The sequence below is a fragment of the Meles meles genome, chromosome 2, assembly GCF_922984935.1.
Source record: "Meles meles chromosome 2, mMelMel3.1 paternal haplotype, whole genome shotgun sequence".
NCBI lineage: Eukaryota > Metazoa > Chordata > Mammalia > Carnivora > Mustelidae > Meles > Meles meles.
This window is the reverse complement of record NC_060067.1, coordinates 68,294,490-68,309,571: the sequence shown is the minus strand read 5'-3', so window position 1 is coordinate 68,309,571 and position 15,082 is coordinate 68,294,490. Positions and strand designations below refer to the sequence as shown.

The 15,082-nt window shown below is 59.7% G+C and overlaps 1 protein-coding gene across 2 annotated transcripts in view; it reads left to right on the top strand.

Annotated features, from left to right (window-relative positions):
- SH3BP2 (SH3 domain binding protein 2) overlaps window positions 1-15,082 on the top strand; it is a 34,810-nt gene that overhangs the window by 14,660 nt on the left and 5,068 nt on the right. Inside the window, exons 1-7 of one of the 2 annotated variants that reach the window (XM_045997141.1) lie at window positions 1,832-2,063; window positions 9,966-10,105; window positions 10,991-11,093; window positions 12,466-12,583; window positions 12,884-12,954; window positions 13,454-13,542; window positions 13,756-13,824. In XM_045997141.1, coding sequence (XP_045853097.1) covers window positions 1,981-2,063; window positions 9,966-10,105; window positions 10,991-11,093; window positions 12,466-12,583; window positions 12,884-12,954; window positions 13,454-13,542; window positions 13,756-13,824 — 673 coding nt within the window. In that variant the 5' untranslated portion in view covers window positions 1,832-1,980. Of the gene's footprint in view, window positions 1-1,831; window positions 2,064-9,965; window positions 10,106-10,990; window positions 11,094-12,465; window positions 12,584-12,883; window positions 12,955-13,453; window positions 13,543-13,755; window positions 13,825-15,082 lie in introns of those variants that run through there. The other variant, XM_045997142.1, reaches the window with a different exon arrangement.

Below are 15,082 nucleotides of genomic sequence, written 5' to 3'. Positions count from 1 at the left end.
GAGGTGGAGCAGCCCAGAACTCTGACCTCAGGCTCCCATAGGGAAACTAAGACTGGAGAAGGGGCCAACATGGGTCTGACCCCCATGGGGACACCAGCTGCTGCCTTGACCTCAGGCCTTCTCATCCATCCCTCCTTCTGTCCAGTGAGGGCCAATACATCCCAGGGAGAGCTGGCTGGCTCCTGGTTCTTGTCCTGGCTAGTTCTCACCCCCACGCCTGTCTCCCAGCCTCCCTGGGCCTCAGCCACCTTTTGCCTACCCGAGATGTTGCTCTGAGCCCTTGTCCTTCTTTGACTTCCTCCCCACAGTCCCTCCCAGCAAACTTCACCTCCTCTGTCAGATCTGCCTGCCCCCCGGAGTCATCCCCTGATCTACCTGCTGGGCCTGCCACCGTCCCTCCACCCCATAGCCCCTAGAGGCCCCCACCCCAGCCCAGAACTGCTGCCCTGCCTTGTCCTGGCTGGATCATGACCCAGGGGCTTCTCACCTGCTACTTTATCTCAGCCCTCAGCACCCATTGCACAGACGGAGAAACTGAGTCTCAGAGGGGCTAAGTAGGTTGAGGCCACACGGCCGGCACAGGATAGAGGTAGCTGAGTGTCCAGTGGGTCTTGCTCTGAGGTCCTCTCTCCTCCCTGGGCAGACTGCAAAGGGGAACAAGGGGAAGAAGCCCACCTCTAAGCCTCTGTCTGTCATGGCCACCAGTGGGCACTGAGGCTGACTCAGGCATGGGGAGGCTGGGGTGGCCGTGCCCAGCCACAAAGCCTAAGTTCCCTACACTCCAAGAGATAGCAGGCAGTCTGTGACCCCAAACTGGGCCCTGGGGGCATGACACCCTTGGCAGGGGTCTGGGTCTGTGGACAGAGTGGGAGTGGAGGCCTCCCAGCCCGGGAGCTGCCCTCCACCAGAGCCCCAGTGACAACTATGCGGGGGATGGCCAGGTGCCAACATGGTCGATCGTGCGGGGCACACCCCAGAAAACTTACTGGATGAGATAGTTAGCAACTCCCTGGGGACCCTGTGGTCTGGCCTCTCTAACCCTCAGATCCTGCTGTGGGTTTCATCGCAGAGTGCCCCTTCCTTTGGCCTCCTGTACTTTGTGGGATCCCAGCTCGGGAGAAGAGAGTCAGGGATGTGGGGGCTCAGCACCAAACAGCCCGGCCTTGCCCCCCTGCTCCCTTTCTTGGCTGTGGGTCTGGGCAGGGGAGGAAGCCCACCTTGGTGGGGCAGCGTTGGCCTGGGACAGGCCCACGTGGGACCTGGGGCAGTCCCGACACTGGTGGAGCCACAGAGAGGGGTGATCACTAGAGGCATGTGAGCTCAGCTCTGCACAGAGGCTGTGCCAGGCAGGAGAGTGGAATTGGCCTGTGGAAGAGGAAGGAGGGAGGGTGAAGGGAGATGCCTGCACCTACGCTGGGAACCTAGTTCCTCAGTCCGATGTTGGTGTCAAAGGGCAGAGAGGTGGGGGGAGTTAGCTCCCTGCATGGGGTGTGAGCACCAGCTTCTTGGTGGGGAGAAGGGCTTCTGGGGCCAAGAAGACAGAGTCTGACCCCTCTGGCTGTGAGGGGGCTTTGGAGGTTTGAGGGGCCGTGGGTGTGTGTATGCTGGAGGACCAGCAGGGAGCTTCCTTCCAGGGCACCCTAGGACCTGGGGCACTGGGTCTCTGACCCCATATTGGATGAGAGTAGGGTCGGCTAAACCCCAGCAGGCCAAGGTGCAGCCCTGGGTCTCAGCTGGGCCTTGGGACCTTAGAGGGTAGAAGGCAGGAAGTGCTGGCTAGCTGGGGCTGTTGGGAGGACCCGGCAACAGGAAGTGTTGCATGGGGAGGAAGCCCAGGCAGCCGCAGGCCCCAGAGGTAGCCGGCGGCTGTCAGCAGGAGGGAGCTGTGGACCCGGCAGTGCTCAGGGACATGTCGGGGCATCAGGCATCCCCTGCCTGGGGGAGGCAGTCTGTCAATCTGCCCTATGACCCCTGAGTCCCATGGCCTCCCGGGGCCTCAGGACACCTACCCCAAGCCCGTCCACGGACAGGAGCAGAACCATGTGCCGGCTCACTGCCTTCAGGTTAGTGGGGTGGCCCAGGGACTGGGGGCTTGGGAGGTGGCCCTCGCCCCGTGTTTCCAATATGGCCTGGGAGGCTGAGCTCTGGACTCCAGAGCTGACAGGCTCCGAGGAGAGTCCTGAGAGCTGGGTAGGGCACAGTGGGAGACCCACTGCCCCCCACCATGGGCTGCTCAGCCTGCAGCTGGCAAGGAGGTGGGGGTCTGGGTTGGGGTACGCCTTCCTATTGTATCTGCTGGCAGAGTGGCCTAGCCTTTGGGTCCTATGTGCGTACACATTGAGTGAGTGTGTGTGCCCGGTGGCGGTGGGGGGAGTGTGAGTGTGTGTGTGTGTGTGTGTGTGCGCATATGCTTGGGGGCCTGGCAGGGAGATGAAGGGCTTGGGGGGGCTCTCCTCAAGAGGCCCAGTTCATGCCCCTTCCCTCCGGCATGGCTGGTCACCGGCTTTCGGCCTCTGTAGGAGATTTTTGGTTTTGATTCTCTTGGAGAAAGATTCTGGGAAGATGAAGGCGGGGAACTGAAAGGGGAGAATGGATGGGCTGTGTGTGTGGTGCTGTGAGCCCACCGGCCCCTAGGGCCTGCCGGGTGCCAAGCTGGGGGAGTGCCTGTCCCTGGCTAGCCCCCACCTCCCAGTGTTTACTGACTGTGTAACTTTGGGTGAGTTACTCAGTCTCCCAGGCCCTTGATGTCTTCATCAGTGGCGTGGGGGTGATGCTGACGCACACATCAGGGGGTGTTGGGATGATGACATGGGCTGATCTGTGAGAAGTACTGAGCCTGGCCTGCAGTGAGTGCCTGGTGCGCTTCTCCCAGCCCTGCTGTTCTAGTAGGACTAGAGCACTGGGTCTGTGGGACTTAAGGACCTGGCAGGTGGGACTTGGCCCTGATCCATGCAGGGCTGGGTGGTGGCGGTGATGTTTCTGACCTGTGCTGCCATCCCAGGCCAGGGGGCACCCAGCAAGGGTCTCATCAGCCTCTGGAGGCCAGGTGTGTGTGACTGCTTACAAGGGAGTGAATGAGTGTGTACCAGTGGGAGTCCATAGATATGTGTGTGAGTACATAGTGTGCTTGAGTGTGTGAGTATGAGTGTATGTCTAAGAACAAGTGTGTGTGAGCATATGTCCAAGTGTGTGTATACGTGCCTGTGTGTGTGTACATGTGTGTATATGTGTGTATAGGTCTGCATGAGTATGAGTGTGAGTGTGTATGTGTGTACATTTGTGTCTGCTTGTATGTGTGTCTGTGTATGTGTACGTGTATAGGTCTGCGTTTGAGTGTGTACATGTGCGTGCATGTGTCAGTGCATGTGTATCTGAGTGTGTACGTGTGCACGTATTGGTCTGTGTGTGTACGTGTGTGTGTGTCTGCGTGTGAGTGTGTGTGCGTGCGTGCGGCTGTGCACGGGGACCCCCACCCCCACTGTGCCCTGCAGTTCTGGGACTGGTCTGGTCACCACTGACAGGAACCCTCACTGCGGTCACACGAAGCGCCAGCTCCCTCACCACAGCCAGGGCTGTGTCTGCAGGTGTGAAGGAGGAGAGCCATGGGAGCTTGGCCTCCAGGTCCCCTGCACGGCTCTCGTGCGCAGGCTCACACCCGTGCACACTCACGCACCGCTGGTGTGCACACTATACCCTGCACGTGGACCGTGCAGGTCCCACACACAGCCCGTCTGAGCACACTGCCTGCAACTCTGACAGGGTGTGGAGCCTCAGGGTGCATGAGGGCCGGGTCGGGGGTGACCACAGGCTCTGGGGCTTATAGCCACATGGGGGGTGTGATCCACCAAACGACAATTGGTGGAACTCAACGAGGGCTGTCTCTGTGGGCCAGCACAGTGTTCACCCACCTTCTTGGCCCCCCTCCCTGCGCCTCAGGCCTCCGGGCACCTGGACTAACCTCAGCTTGAAGAGAAGGTCCCAGGTGAGCGAGGAGCAGAGACCAGAGAGTGCCCGAGGGTCTGCCGTCCCTAGTACACAGCCTGTGCACAAAGACCTCGTGCCTTCGGAAGGGCCCACGGAGCCCATCAGCCACCACTGTGCCGGCCGCCTTACCACTGACCTTTGTGTCATTGGAATCCTGCCCCAGAAGGCTCTTGTGAGCTGCAGGGAACAGAGCCACTCCCAGCGCCCAGCTCTCTGGCCGGCCTCCGTCCCCTCCTCCATAAAGACAGATGCCCTGAGGGGTGTTGGGCTGCTGTGAGGACAGGGCTGTCTGTGCCCACTGTAAATGAGAGGAAGCAGAGGCTCCCTGGAGGACAGGCCTGGTGGGATTTGAACCCAGGCCTGGAGCACTCTCTTGACAGGTCCCACCCAGGGGGGCTCCGCAGACACTGCCCCCTCCCCCGGAAGCACACTAAGGAGCCCCCACTGTTGTGTCTGTCCCTGCAGAAGAAGGGACTGACACTTCCTGCTGATGAGCCCAGGGGAAGAGTGAGTGGACTTTGACCATCAGGGTGCTGGGCGACACCATGAGCCTAGAGGGAGGTGGCCAGGGAGACCAGGCTGGCCAGGAGTGTGGGTGTTTCTTGGGGACTCCCCTCAGTTTTCCCAGGCACCAGTGGAGCTGGGGTATTTGAGCTGGACTGAAAGTCCCCAAAAGCTGTGTGGTCATCTTGGCCAACATGGCCCGTCATCACCCCTACCCTCAGGCACCATTTCCTTCCCTTTTCTGTTCCAGTCCGGCCTGGCACTCGGCTCTTGGTCAGGTGACAGACCAGCTCATGCACTGGTGCAGGGAAGAGCTGGGTGGGGCGGGAGGCTTTAGGGACATCAGGATGGGTTTTCCCTCAGATGGTCTGTCGCCTGGAGAGGAGCTGAGAATGTTGGCATCTGTCCCTGAAACAAGGACATTCCTAGGGGAGGTGAAGGTGAGCACAGCCTAATTCTGTCACCACCCACCCTCCCCACCCAAGGTCCGGCTGGCCGCCAAAGAGCCCTCATCCTGCCCACACAGAGACTGCGGTCAGGCAAGAGTGAGGCTCTCACGGGCCTGTACTTGCCTGGCCCCTGAGCTAAGCCAGAGTGGGGCTCTAAATTCCCATAGCTCCTCCCCTCCAATTTCTCCCAGGTGCAGTGCGAGGAGGAGTGGGTTCCATCCATTCAAACTGCAGCTGCCGCTGTCCTAACAGACACACCAGGTCTCCTTACAGATTGGGGAGGATGCAGTATGGGGGGAGAAGGCTATATTTTGGCTTTCTGTGCCTTCCCGGCAAGTGCAGTCCCTGCCACCCACTAGAGTCAACATTCTATGCCTTCTTTGGGGTTCCCTGGGTGCCCCTCTGTGCTGGGCCTGAGCTAGTGAGGATGGGGGACAGTGACAAGCTAGTGTGGTGTTACCTGGGGGGAAGGCTGTGTTAGCCCCATGGGGGGACAAAGGAAACCCTAGAGGTCAGGGAAAACCACCTGAAAGAGGGGACACTTGAGCTAACCCTCATTTCATTTTTGGATTGTTCACTGCTAGTGTAGAAGTATGAGTGGTTTTTGTATATTAATCTTCCTGTTAGCTTGTTTATTAGTTCTACTCACTTTATAGTAGGTTCCCTGGTATTTTTTTTACAAGTAATCGTCTAAGTTGTGAGTAGTCTTACTTCTTCATTTCTAACCCAGAGACCTTTTATTTCTTTTTCTTGCCCAATTGCCTTGGCCAGCAGCTCTGGTACAAGTTGGATAGAAGCAGCAAGAGCAGAGTTTTCCTTGTCCCTGCTCTTGGGGGAAAGATTTCATTCTTTAACCATCGAAGATGATGTTGACTGTGGGCTTTTCATAAACACCCTTTTACCATGTTGGGGAAGTTTTCTCCTATTCCTAGTTTGTTGAGTGTTGTTCCTAGCAGGAAAGATTGTCAGATTTTGTCAAATGCTTTTTCTCTGTCTGTTGAAGTAATCGTATGGTTTGTCTTTTTTTTTTTTCTTTTTGGTATGATGTATTATAATCATTGAATTTTAAGTGTTAACCTTGTGTTCCTGAGATAGAGCACACTTAGCGTGGTGTAGAATCCTTTTTACAAGGTGCTGAATTCAATTTGCTAGTATTTTGGTGAGCATTTTTTTAGAGGGGGTAGGGAAAGAAGGAGAAGGGGCAGAGAGAGAGAGAGAGAGAACGCTAAGCAGGCTCCGTGTCCAGCACAGAGCCTGACATGTGGCTCAATCTCACAACCATGAGACCATGACCTGAGCTGAAATCAAGAGTCTAACACTTAACTGATTGAGCTTCCAGGAGGCCCTTGGAGAGGATTTTGGTGTCTACAATCATAAGGGTTATTGGTCTGTCATTTTCTTGTGTTGTCTTTGGTTTTGATATCAAGGTAATGCTGGGGCTTATAGAGTGAGTTTCTTCCTCTTCTGTTTTTGGAGGAGTTAACTATGAGTTGGGGTTCATTTGGACCAATTTTTGGAGGCTAAGTTAGTTTAGTTGCCCCCTAAAGACACTGGAAGGTACTGCAGGCAGTGGAAACTGGGAGCTGTAGCCTGGAGGTTGTGCTTGGTGGTTCTGGGTCTTGGATTCAGGAGCCACGGGGTCTGGATGGTACAGGTCCATGGGAGGTGGAGGGCAGGAGGAGAACCCGCTGGGAAAGCTCCATGGGGGCTGGATCTGGAAAAGCCAAGTGCACATGATGAAGCCCTGGAGATCTGGAACAGAGGTGATGGGAATGGCATGTGTGGGTGGGGGAGAACATGCTGAGTGGAGGTGATGGGGGAGAGAATGGAAGCTGGGGAGGAAATTGAGACAAGGGGTGGTGGGTTACTGCCCAGAGGTGGTGGGGAGGAGGACAAGCAGGGGGGCTGGGAGGAGCAGGAGGAGGCAGTGGCCCTGAGTATGCTGCCAGGGGAGGGATTGGCAAGGGCACTGGGAGCAGAGGCACACAGGTGGGAAAGAGCCTGTCCCTGCAGTGGCAGGCGGCACCCAGAGCCAGCCTGAAGTGGAGGCGGGGAAACCAGGAACCAGTGCTGGGCACAGCTACACAGCTGCACAGCTGCAGGGCTACGTGGGAGCACAGAGCCCCTGCCCCAGCTGGCCCAGCTGACCCGCAGCCTGTATGCGGGAGGGAGATAAAAGAAGCAGAATGCTTGGGGGGCCGGCAAGGCCATCACCTACCTTTGGCCAGCCTGGGGGTCTCCTCGGAGAGGAGCCCACATCTGCAGAACAGGTGGGAACTGCCAAGGACTGGAGGTCTGTCTGGCTCCTGCAGGGAACCCCAGGGGGTGGAGACCGGTGGCGGCAGATGGGTGAAGCAACCTGCCTGAGATGGGGCGGGAGGACGCACAGACCCAGCCGGAGCCCCAGTGGCCGCCAGCCACAACCCAGGGAGGCCGGGGCGCGCTCGCTCCCGTTTGCGGAGGCGCAGATGGAGGCCCAGGGAAGAGGAGCCCCTCTCCCGAAGGGGCTGGCCAGCCGGGGAGCCTGACGGGCTCGGGGCCGCACTCAGACGTCCGCGTCGCGCCCCGGAGCGGCTGGGGAAACTGAGGCCCCGCGCGAGGGAAGGGAGCGGTCCGCGATGGGGCTGCGGAGCGCCGGGTCTCCACCTGCCGCGCCCGCCCCGCCCGCGAGGGGAGGAGCTGGCGGCCGTGGGGCGGGGGGCTGGGGGCGCGGGGTTGCGGTGGCTGGGCTCGCGGCATGGCGGGCGCGGGGCGAGGGCGGCGGGGCTGGGGCGGGCGGGAAGGGGGCGCGGGGGGGGCCGGCCTGGGGCAGTGCCGCTGCGCTCAGGGGCGGCGGGCCGCCGCGTGGACGCCGTGAGTATCTAGCCCGGAGCGCGAGCCCCGCTTCCTGGGGGAACAAAGGCGGGCGTGGGCCGGGCGGGGCGCGGGGGTTCCGTCCCGGGCAGCAGGCTCCGGGGGGCCGGGGCCGAGCCTTTGTTCCGAGCCTCGGCTGTGGGCAAGGGCACGGCCCGGGCCTGGTTGGTGCGCACGGAGCCGGAGGGGGCAGCCCGGGCCCTGGAGGAGGTGAGCCTTTGGCGGAGGATGCTGGCTCGCCCGCAGCCCAGTGGCTTTCTTTGTGTGTGTGTGTGTGTGTGTGTGTGTTTTGGGGAATGAGGTCTGTAGTGGCAGGAGCCCCAGTGGCTTTCTTTGTGTGTGTGTGTGTGTGTGTGTGTGTGTGTGTTTTGGGGAATGGGGTCTGTAGTGGCAGGAGCCCCAGGGGACAGGGCCTCTGGCTCTGACCCTGGCTGCAACGCTGGTGGCTTAGTGGGACACGGACCACACGCCCGGTTGACACTCCGAGTCCACTGGGCCCCAGGAAGGACCAGGCACCAGGGTCAGTGGGGGCAGGCACAGGAGAAATAGTGCCTCCGGGCGGGGTCTTGAATATGATTAGGCATTCAGATGCCTCACAGAAGAGGGGACGGTGACATGATCCCAGGGTCCTGGGATCGAGTCCCATATCAGGCTCCTTGTCCCCGGGAAGCCTGCTTCTCTCTCTGCCTCTGCCTGACACTCTGCCTGCTTGTGCTCGCTCTGACAAATAAATAAATAAAATTAAAAAAAAAAAGAAGATGACGATGAGGGGACAGTGAACCTGGGTCTTGAAGGATGAATAGGAGTTCTTCATGTGAGAAGGGGGAATGGTCAGGCATGCCAGGCAGAGGCCAGGGTGGGAAAGAGCCTGGCATGGTTCAGTGAGAACGGCTAGGATGAGCAGGAGGCCGGATGGCGAGCGGGGGAAACAGGGAACAAGGTGGATACCAGTCAAACCACCAGAAGGTCATCGTGGCCACTGCCAACAAGCATGTGCTGTATGCCAAGCTGTATCCACTCTGTGTCCCATTTTACAGCTCCAACCACTATGGCCTATGGATCCCCCAGAGAGCTGAGCCGGGGTGGGAACTAGAGACTCAGGGCTACCTGCTTTTCTGCTTCCTGGTCTTAGGGCCTTAAGAAAGGGATGGAAAGAAGCTGGCTAAAGGCAGGCAGGAGGGGTGCCTGGGTGGCTCAGTGGGTTAAAGCCTCTGCCTTTGGCTCAGGTCATGATCCCAGGGTCCTGGGATCGAGCCCCGCATCAGGCTCTCTGGTCAGCAGAGAGCTTGCTTCCCCTCCTTCTCTTTTTGCCTGCCTCTTTGCCTGCTTGTGATCTCTGTCAAAAAAAAAAAAAAAAAAAGGGCAGGCAGGAGTGGAGAGTAGGGCATTTGGTTCCATGTCCCTCATCCCTTCTCTGCTAAGGGGCAGAGATGATGGAGAGGATGCCCATGGCCTGCCCTGGCCCCTGTACCTTTTTAAAGCCATTATAGTCCCCCTGGAAGCCCTCCCTGGCAGGCTCCATCATAGGCTGACCTGGCACACAGACTTGGGGTGGTTATGGCATCAGGCCTGACTTACCTGGGCCAATGGTTTCTTTTTTTTTTTTTTAATTAATTTATTTACTTATTTATTTGACAGAGAGAGAGAGAGAGATAACAAGTAGGCAGAGAGGCAGGCAGAGAGAGGGGGGAAGCAGGCTCCCCGCCGAGCAGAGAGCCCAACGTGGAGCAGAGAGCCCGACGCAGGGCTCTATCCCAGGACCCTGAGATCATGACCTGAGCTGAAGGCAGAGGCTTAACCCACTGAGCCACCCAGGCACCCTGGGCCAATGGTTTCTTGAATTTATTCACTGCTGTCCCTAGCCTCCCTGTGGGGCTGTGAGTTTGGCAGGTGTTGCTGAGTGAACCAACAATAGTGAAGGAACATGCCCCGTTCTCAGTGTCTCTGGGGCTCAGATGTGTGTCCAGATAGACCAGGTGCTGACCAAGTGGACCAGGTGGCCCTTTCTTTCCCTGGGGTCCCACTTGGAAGCTGGGGGCTTTCCACAGGTTCCCTACCCCTTGCTGCCTCGACCCTTGAGGCTGTCTCCTGGATCTCGGTGGTGTATTCCCCCAGCCAAGCCATCTAATGTCTTCCAGTCCTGGCTGAGATATGTCTCCTTCTCCTTTTTTGCAGCTTCATGGCGGCCGAGGAGATGCATTGGCCCGTCCCCATGAAGGCCATTGGTGCCCAGAACTTGCTAACCATGCCAGGGGGCGTGGCTAAGGCCGGCTACCTGCACAAGAAGGGTGGGACCCAGCTGCAGTTGCTCAAATGTGAGTCCTCTGGGTGGCAGGGAGCATGATGAGAGGGTATGGGAATGGGCCTGAGCCCCAGCCCTGTGGCCCCACAGCCCTGTTGGATTTCTGTGGGCAAGCAACCTGTTTCTCTGAGCCTCTGCCCAGACATGGTAGGACCTCCATTGTTTTCCTTCCCTGCATGGTGGCCAGTATCCTTGGGGGACCTGAGTCAGCCTCCTCGTTCCCCAGGACTGTGGGATGACTTGGGGTGCTACAGCAAAATGGAGATAGGATGGGCATTTGGTACATGGTGCTTCATCTGCACCAGGAGCTGGGGGCCTTTGGTGGCCTGGTGGGTGTGGCCTTGTACCATCCCATGGGTGTTCAGTGAGTTGGTTGGTCACTTGGTCCAGCTGCATGAGGCCAAGGCTCTGGTCCCTAGGACAGCAGATTGGCAGAGAGTGGGGGCCCCCAGGTCTGGGAGATGCCCAGTTGTCAGGACATTGAAGGTCAGAGAGTATCGGGGCTTTGCCTGTCACTCTGACCATGCATGAGCTCCCCCATGCTATGACTTCTGGCCCTGGCTTTGTGCTTCGGTGGGCCAGCCTAGGTGGTCAGGGTCTCTCCCTGCCATGGGTGTGGCCAGGCCTGCCTTGGAAGGTGGTGCCCTGGGGCCTGTCATCCTGCCTGTGGTTTGTTTACACTGGGCCCCATAGTGGGCTCCCTGCAAGGAGGCAGCAGGCTAGCCCAGCTTGCTCCCCTTCCCTTTAGGGTGGGGTTCAAAGGCAGGAGGACTGCCGTGAGCCACCCAGGGCCTCTGGGATAGCTGCCCCATGGGGTCTGCCCAGCACCCCCCCAAGGCTCACCTCTGCCCAGCACCCCCCCCAAGGCTCACCTCTGCCCTCGCCATGCCACCCTCAGGGCCGCTGCGCTTTGTCATCATTCACAAGCGGTGTATCTACTACTTCAAGAGCAGCACATCTGCCTCCCCGCAGGGCGCCTTCTCTCTGAGCGGCTACAACCGGTAAGTGCCCTGTAAGTTTCCAGTAAGTGCCTGCTGCCTGCCATGCCCACCGGCCCCTGGCCAGGCCTGTCCCTCGGTCCTGCCCACGCCTATGGAGGGTCCAGGCTATCTTGAGATGGCTCCCACCCCACCCTTTGGATCCTGTCCAGCCTCTCCCACTCGCTCTCAGCCTCCCAGGGGCCTTCGCAGAGGACCTGGAGCCAGGCCAGGGGCTTCCTGCACTCTTCTCAGCAGAGCCTCCTGGGTCCCCATTCGGCTTCCACTCCCCCTCCCTGCTCACCCAGTGCCTATCCTACCCTAGCCTCCTTCCAAGGCGCCAGGAACATACTTCACCCTGAGTCCTGCCTCAGGCCTCCCTGGCTTCGGGGCCTCCCAGGCTAGACCCAGCTCCTTGTTTTACATGAACGGGCCAGGGGCTGGGTCCATCCCACAAGTGTCTCTGTGCGAATGGGCAGGTGGGCGCTGGGCCAGAGCCCTCTAGATAGGATGGGGAATGCTGGCAAGGGAGACCTTATTAGCCCCACTTGGGCCCACCCCACAGCATCAGGGGCCTGCAGAACGGGTGAAGTGTGACTCCTGGGCTCTAGGTCTTAGTGTCACAGCATGGGCCCGGCCTCCTAGCTCCCTAGAAGGGCCCAGCCCCTGTCTCTGAGCACCTAAAGGTCCCATATCTGTCGCAGGACAGAGTGACTCAAGGTTGTGGCCACAGGCTCAGTGGGGAGGACTTGCCCAGGCATCCAGCCCCGTGCCAGGCCTCCAGGCCACCTGGGGCACCACTAAGGAGGGGAAAGCCGAGCCTAGAGCTTGTGGCTGCCAGTGGGCTCCATGGCTCAGAGCTCTGGGGTCCCCCCCGTTGCCCTTGTCCTCAGCCTAGTGGAGGGGCACACCTGCCCCAGGTGCCTGGCCCGGTGGGGCTCCCCCACGGTAGACTTTGTGATCTCGATATATCCTGGCAGGGGGAGCGGCCACAGTAAGTCACGTCCCCTCTGTGTTCTCCAGGATGCCCCTGTGAGGGCAGCAGGAGTGGGGGCAGGGGCTTACATGATTGGGCCCCGAACAGGCAGGCCTGCCGAGGCAGGCAGGTGGCCTCCAAGTAGAGGGACTTTGGTGGGTGGCAAAGGCAACCTGTCCTCGTTCTGCAGCCATGTAGGCTGCTGCTTCCAGGACAAGCTCCTAGACCCCAGAGCCCTGTCCACTCGGTGCCCGGTCCTCGCCTATGTGCTTCCCTCTGCCTGAAGCTTTTAGAACTTTGACCTGGAAGATCTGCAAGACGGGCCGTCCAGACACGGCTGCGTCCTTGGGGGCATGATGGGTGCGGGCTGCCAGGACCGTCAGGCTGACTGGGGGATGACCGCTGGCCCTGTGCCCTCAGGGTGATGCGGGCAGCTGAAGAGACAACGTCCAACAACGTCTTCCCCTTCAAGATTGTCCACATCAGCAAGAAGCACCGCACCTGGTTCTTCTCGGCCTCCTCTGAGGAAGAGCGCAAGGTGAGCCTGCCTTTGGGGACGAGGGGCTGACAGGGCCACCGCCCAGGCGCTGAGGGGATGTGGTGGGAACGCGTTGCCCCTCCTCAAGCCCGTGGCCTGGTACCAGCACCCTATGCTCAGGAGGCATCTCGGAAAGAGCTCTGAATGGGCTACAGCGGGGCCAGAGCCCCCAGAAGGCCACGGGGGTCATCTCGCTGACCTTCGTGCAGGCTAGCCTGGGGAGGGGGTGGGTGGAGCCCTGCCCCGGACCGCACGCACCCATGGGCCACATGCACCCACCACACCCCCACTGCCCCACAGAGCTGGATGGCTTTGCTGCGCAAGGAGATCGGCCACTTTCATGAGAAGAAGGAGTTGCCCCCGGACACCAGGTGGGCCAGGGCAGGGTGGGGGGGCCTGGGCATGACGTGTGTGCCTGCCTCTGGGGGCTCGGCCCAGGGCATGTGTCTGTGTGTGTGCATGTGCGTGCATATGCACGTGTGCCCATGCGTGTGCATGTATGTGGATGCATGCGTGTGCACCCACTAGCAGTCTCTACAGGGCAGAGGGGACATGGGGCTACCCCTGAGGCCTGGCCCTGTGTAGTCAGGCAGGGGAATGATGGGGGCACCACAGCCTCTCGTCCCTGGGTCTGTTTCTCACCTGTGAGGAGCTTCTCCAACTGTGTGTTTTTCCTTGTGTTTACCTGTGGGTCTAGCTCTGGGCATGTCCACGTGTCTGTGTGTGGTGTCTGTGCATATGTCCGCTGCTGTGTGTGTGTCTGTGCATCAGTCACATATCCGAGGGCATGCGTGTACGTCCATATGTGTGAATGCAAGGGAGCTCCCCGGCCCAGTGCTCACTGTGCCCCACCCCTGCCCCCCACCTCAGTGACTCCAGCTCGGACACAGACAGCTTCTATGGTGCAGTCGAGCGGCCTGTGGACATCAGCCTATCCCCATACCCCACAGACAATGAAGGTGAGGCCTGCCTCTGCGCACCTGTCCCACCCCCTCCACACCTGGCCACCCCCGCCATGGGAGGCATGGCTGGCTGTCTTCCCCATGCAGCCCAGGTCCGGGGTTCATGCCCCGGCTGGGGCCTCCCTGACCCTTGGCTCCCAGTGTCCTGAGGGCCCCTGGCTGCAGCTGGGCCCGGGCCACCCTGTGTCTGACCCTCCATGTGCCTTACAGATTACGAGCATGAGGATGAAGATGACTCATACATGGAACCTGACTCCCCCGAGCCCATGGAGCCTGAGGGTAGGTGGGCAACCTCTGAGCCTGGGGGCTCCTGGGGCTGGAACCTGGAGCAGAGCCCCTCCCAGACTGGGAGTACTGGCCTGAGTCCTGCTCCGCGGGGCCTCAGTTTCCCTGTTGTGGCTCACGTATCAGGAGGACTGCTCTAGCTGGCTCTCCTCACTGGCTCCTCCCACGTCCAGGTAGCCTGGGGTGGAGCAGATAGCTGATTTGCAAATAAGTGAGGTGGAGGGGCCCACATGTGTGATGCTGAGCCCAGGGTGGCCCTGGGGTGGACAGTGGGGAAGGACAGACATTGAAGAGTGGGTGGCTCAGCTCCCTGGAGCACCTCTGGGCTAGCCTGTCACTTACCCACCTGCTCCCCCCGCCCTGACCTCCCAAAGCATTTGGCCTGGCACGGGGGAGCGGCGTGTACCACGTGTCACATACGTGTGTCACATACATGTGTCACAGTGAAGCATAGGGCCCGATAGGGGAGGGCTGTGCCTCTGTCCTGCCATCTGTCCCTTCCCACTATCCCTTCCACTGTCCTGGGAACTTGGGACAATCCCTCCACACCTGGCCTCCCTGTTCCTCTGCCTGTTCTCCTTTAGTGACCTTGTTCTCTGCCCTCCTCAGCCCCTGTCATTCAAGTGCGGCAGGGGCAGGTCCAGCCCCCTTTCCTGCTCCTGGTCCCCTCCCTCTGGGGCAACCACCAGGAAGTGCGGGCCATGAGCCTCAACCTCGCTCCTGGCACAGAGCCTGTGGCTCCAGCCCATGTCCATCTGCCCTGCCTCCAAACTGCAGCCATGCGTGGCTAGAGCTGAGCACGTAGGGGCCTCAGTTTGTTCCCCACTGCGTGCCCACAGACCTGCCCACACACTTGGTTCACACCCTTCTGAGTCCCCACTCCAAGCAGGCTTTCCCCTCTCTCTCCCAAACATCTCTTACTCTGGTTCCAGTGACCTCCCCATTCTCAGATGCAGCGCTTAGCACCTGTGAATCTAGTTGTATGTGACCTGGGGCTGTATTCCCTGTTCCTCAGCTGCCTTGCTCAGCGCTGGGCACGTTGTGCTCTTGGGCCTCTCCCACCTCAGCCCTACACCAGCCCCTTAATGCCATCTAGAGGATGTGATCTAGAGCTGTGATCCCACAGCTCTGGGACAGCCAGAGTCATGGAGAACCTGTCCACTGGCCTTTCCAGCCAGTGCCCCTCCTGAAACTCCAGACCTGTGCCCCAACGGCCCCCCCACACCCTCACATCTCCTCAAACCCCAGACCT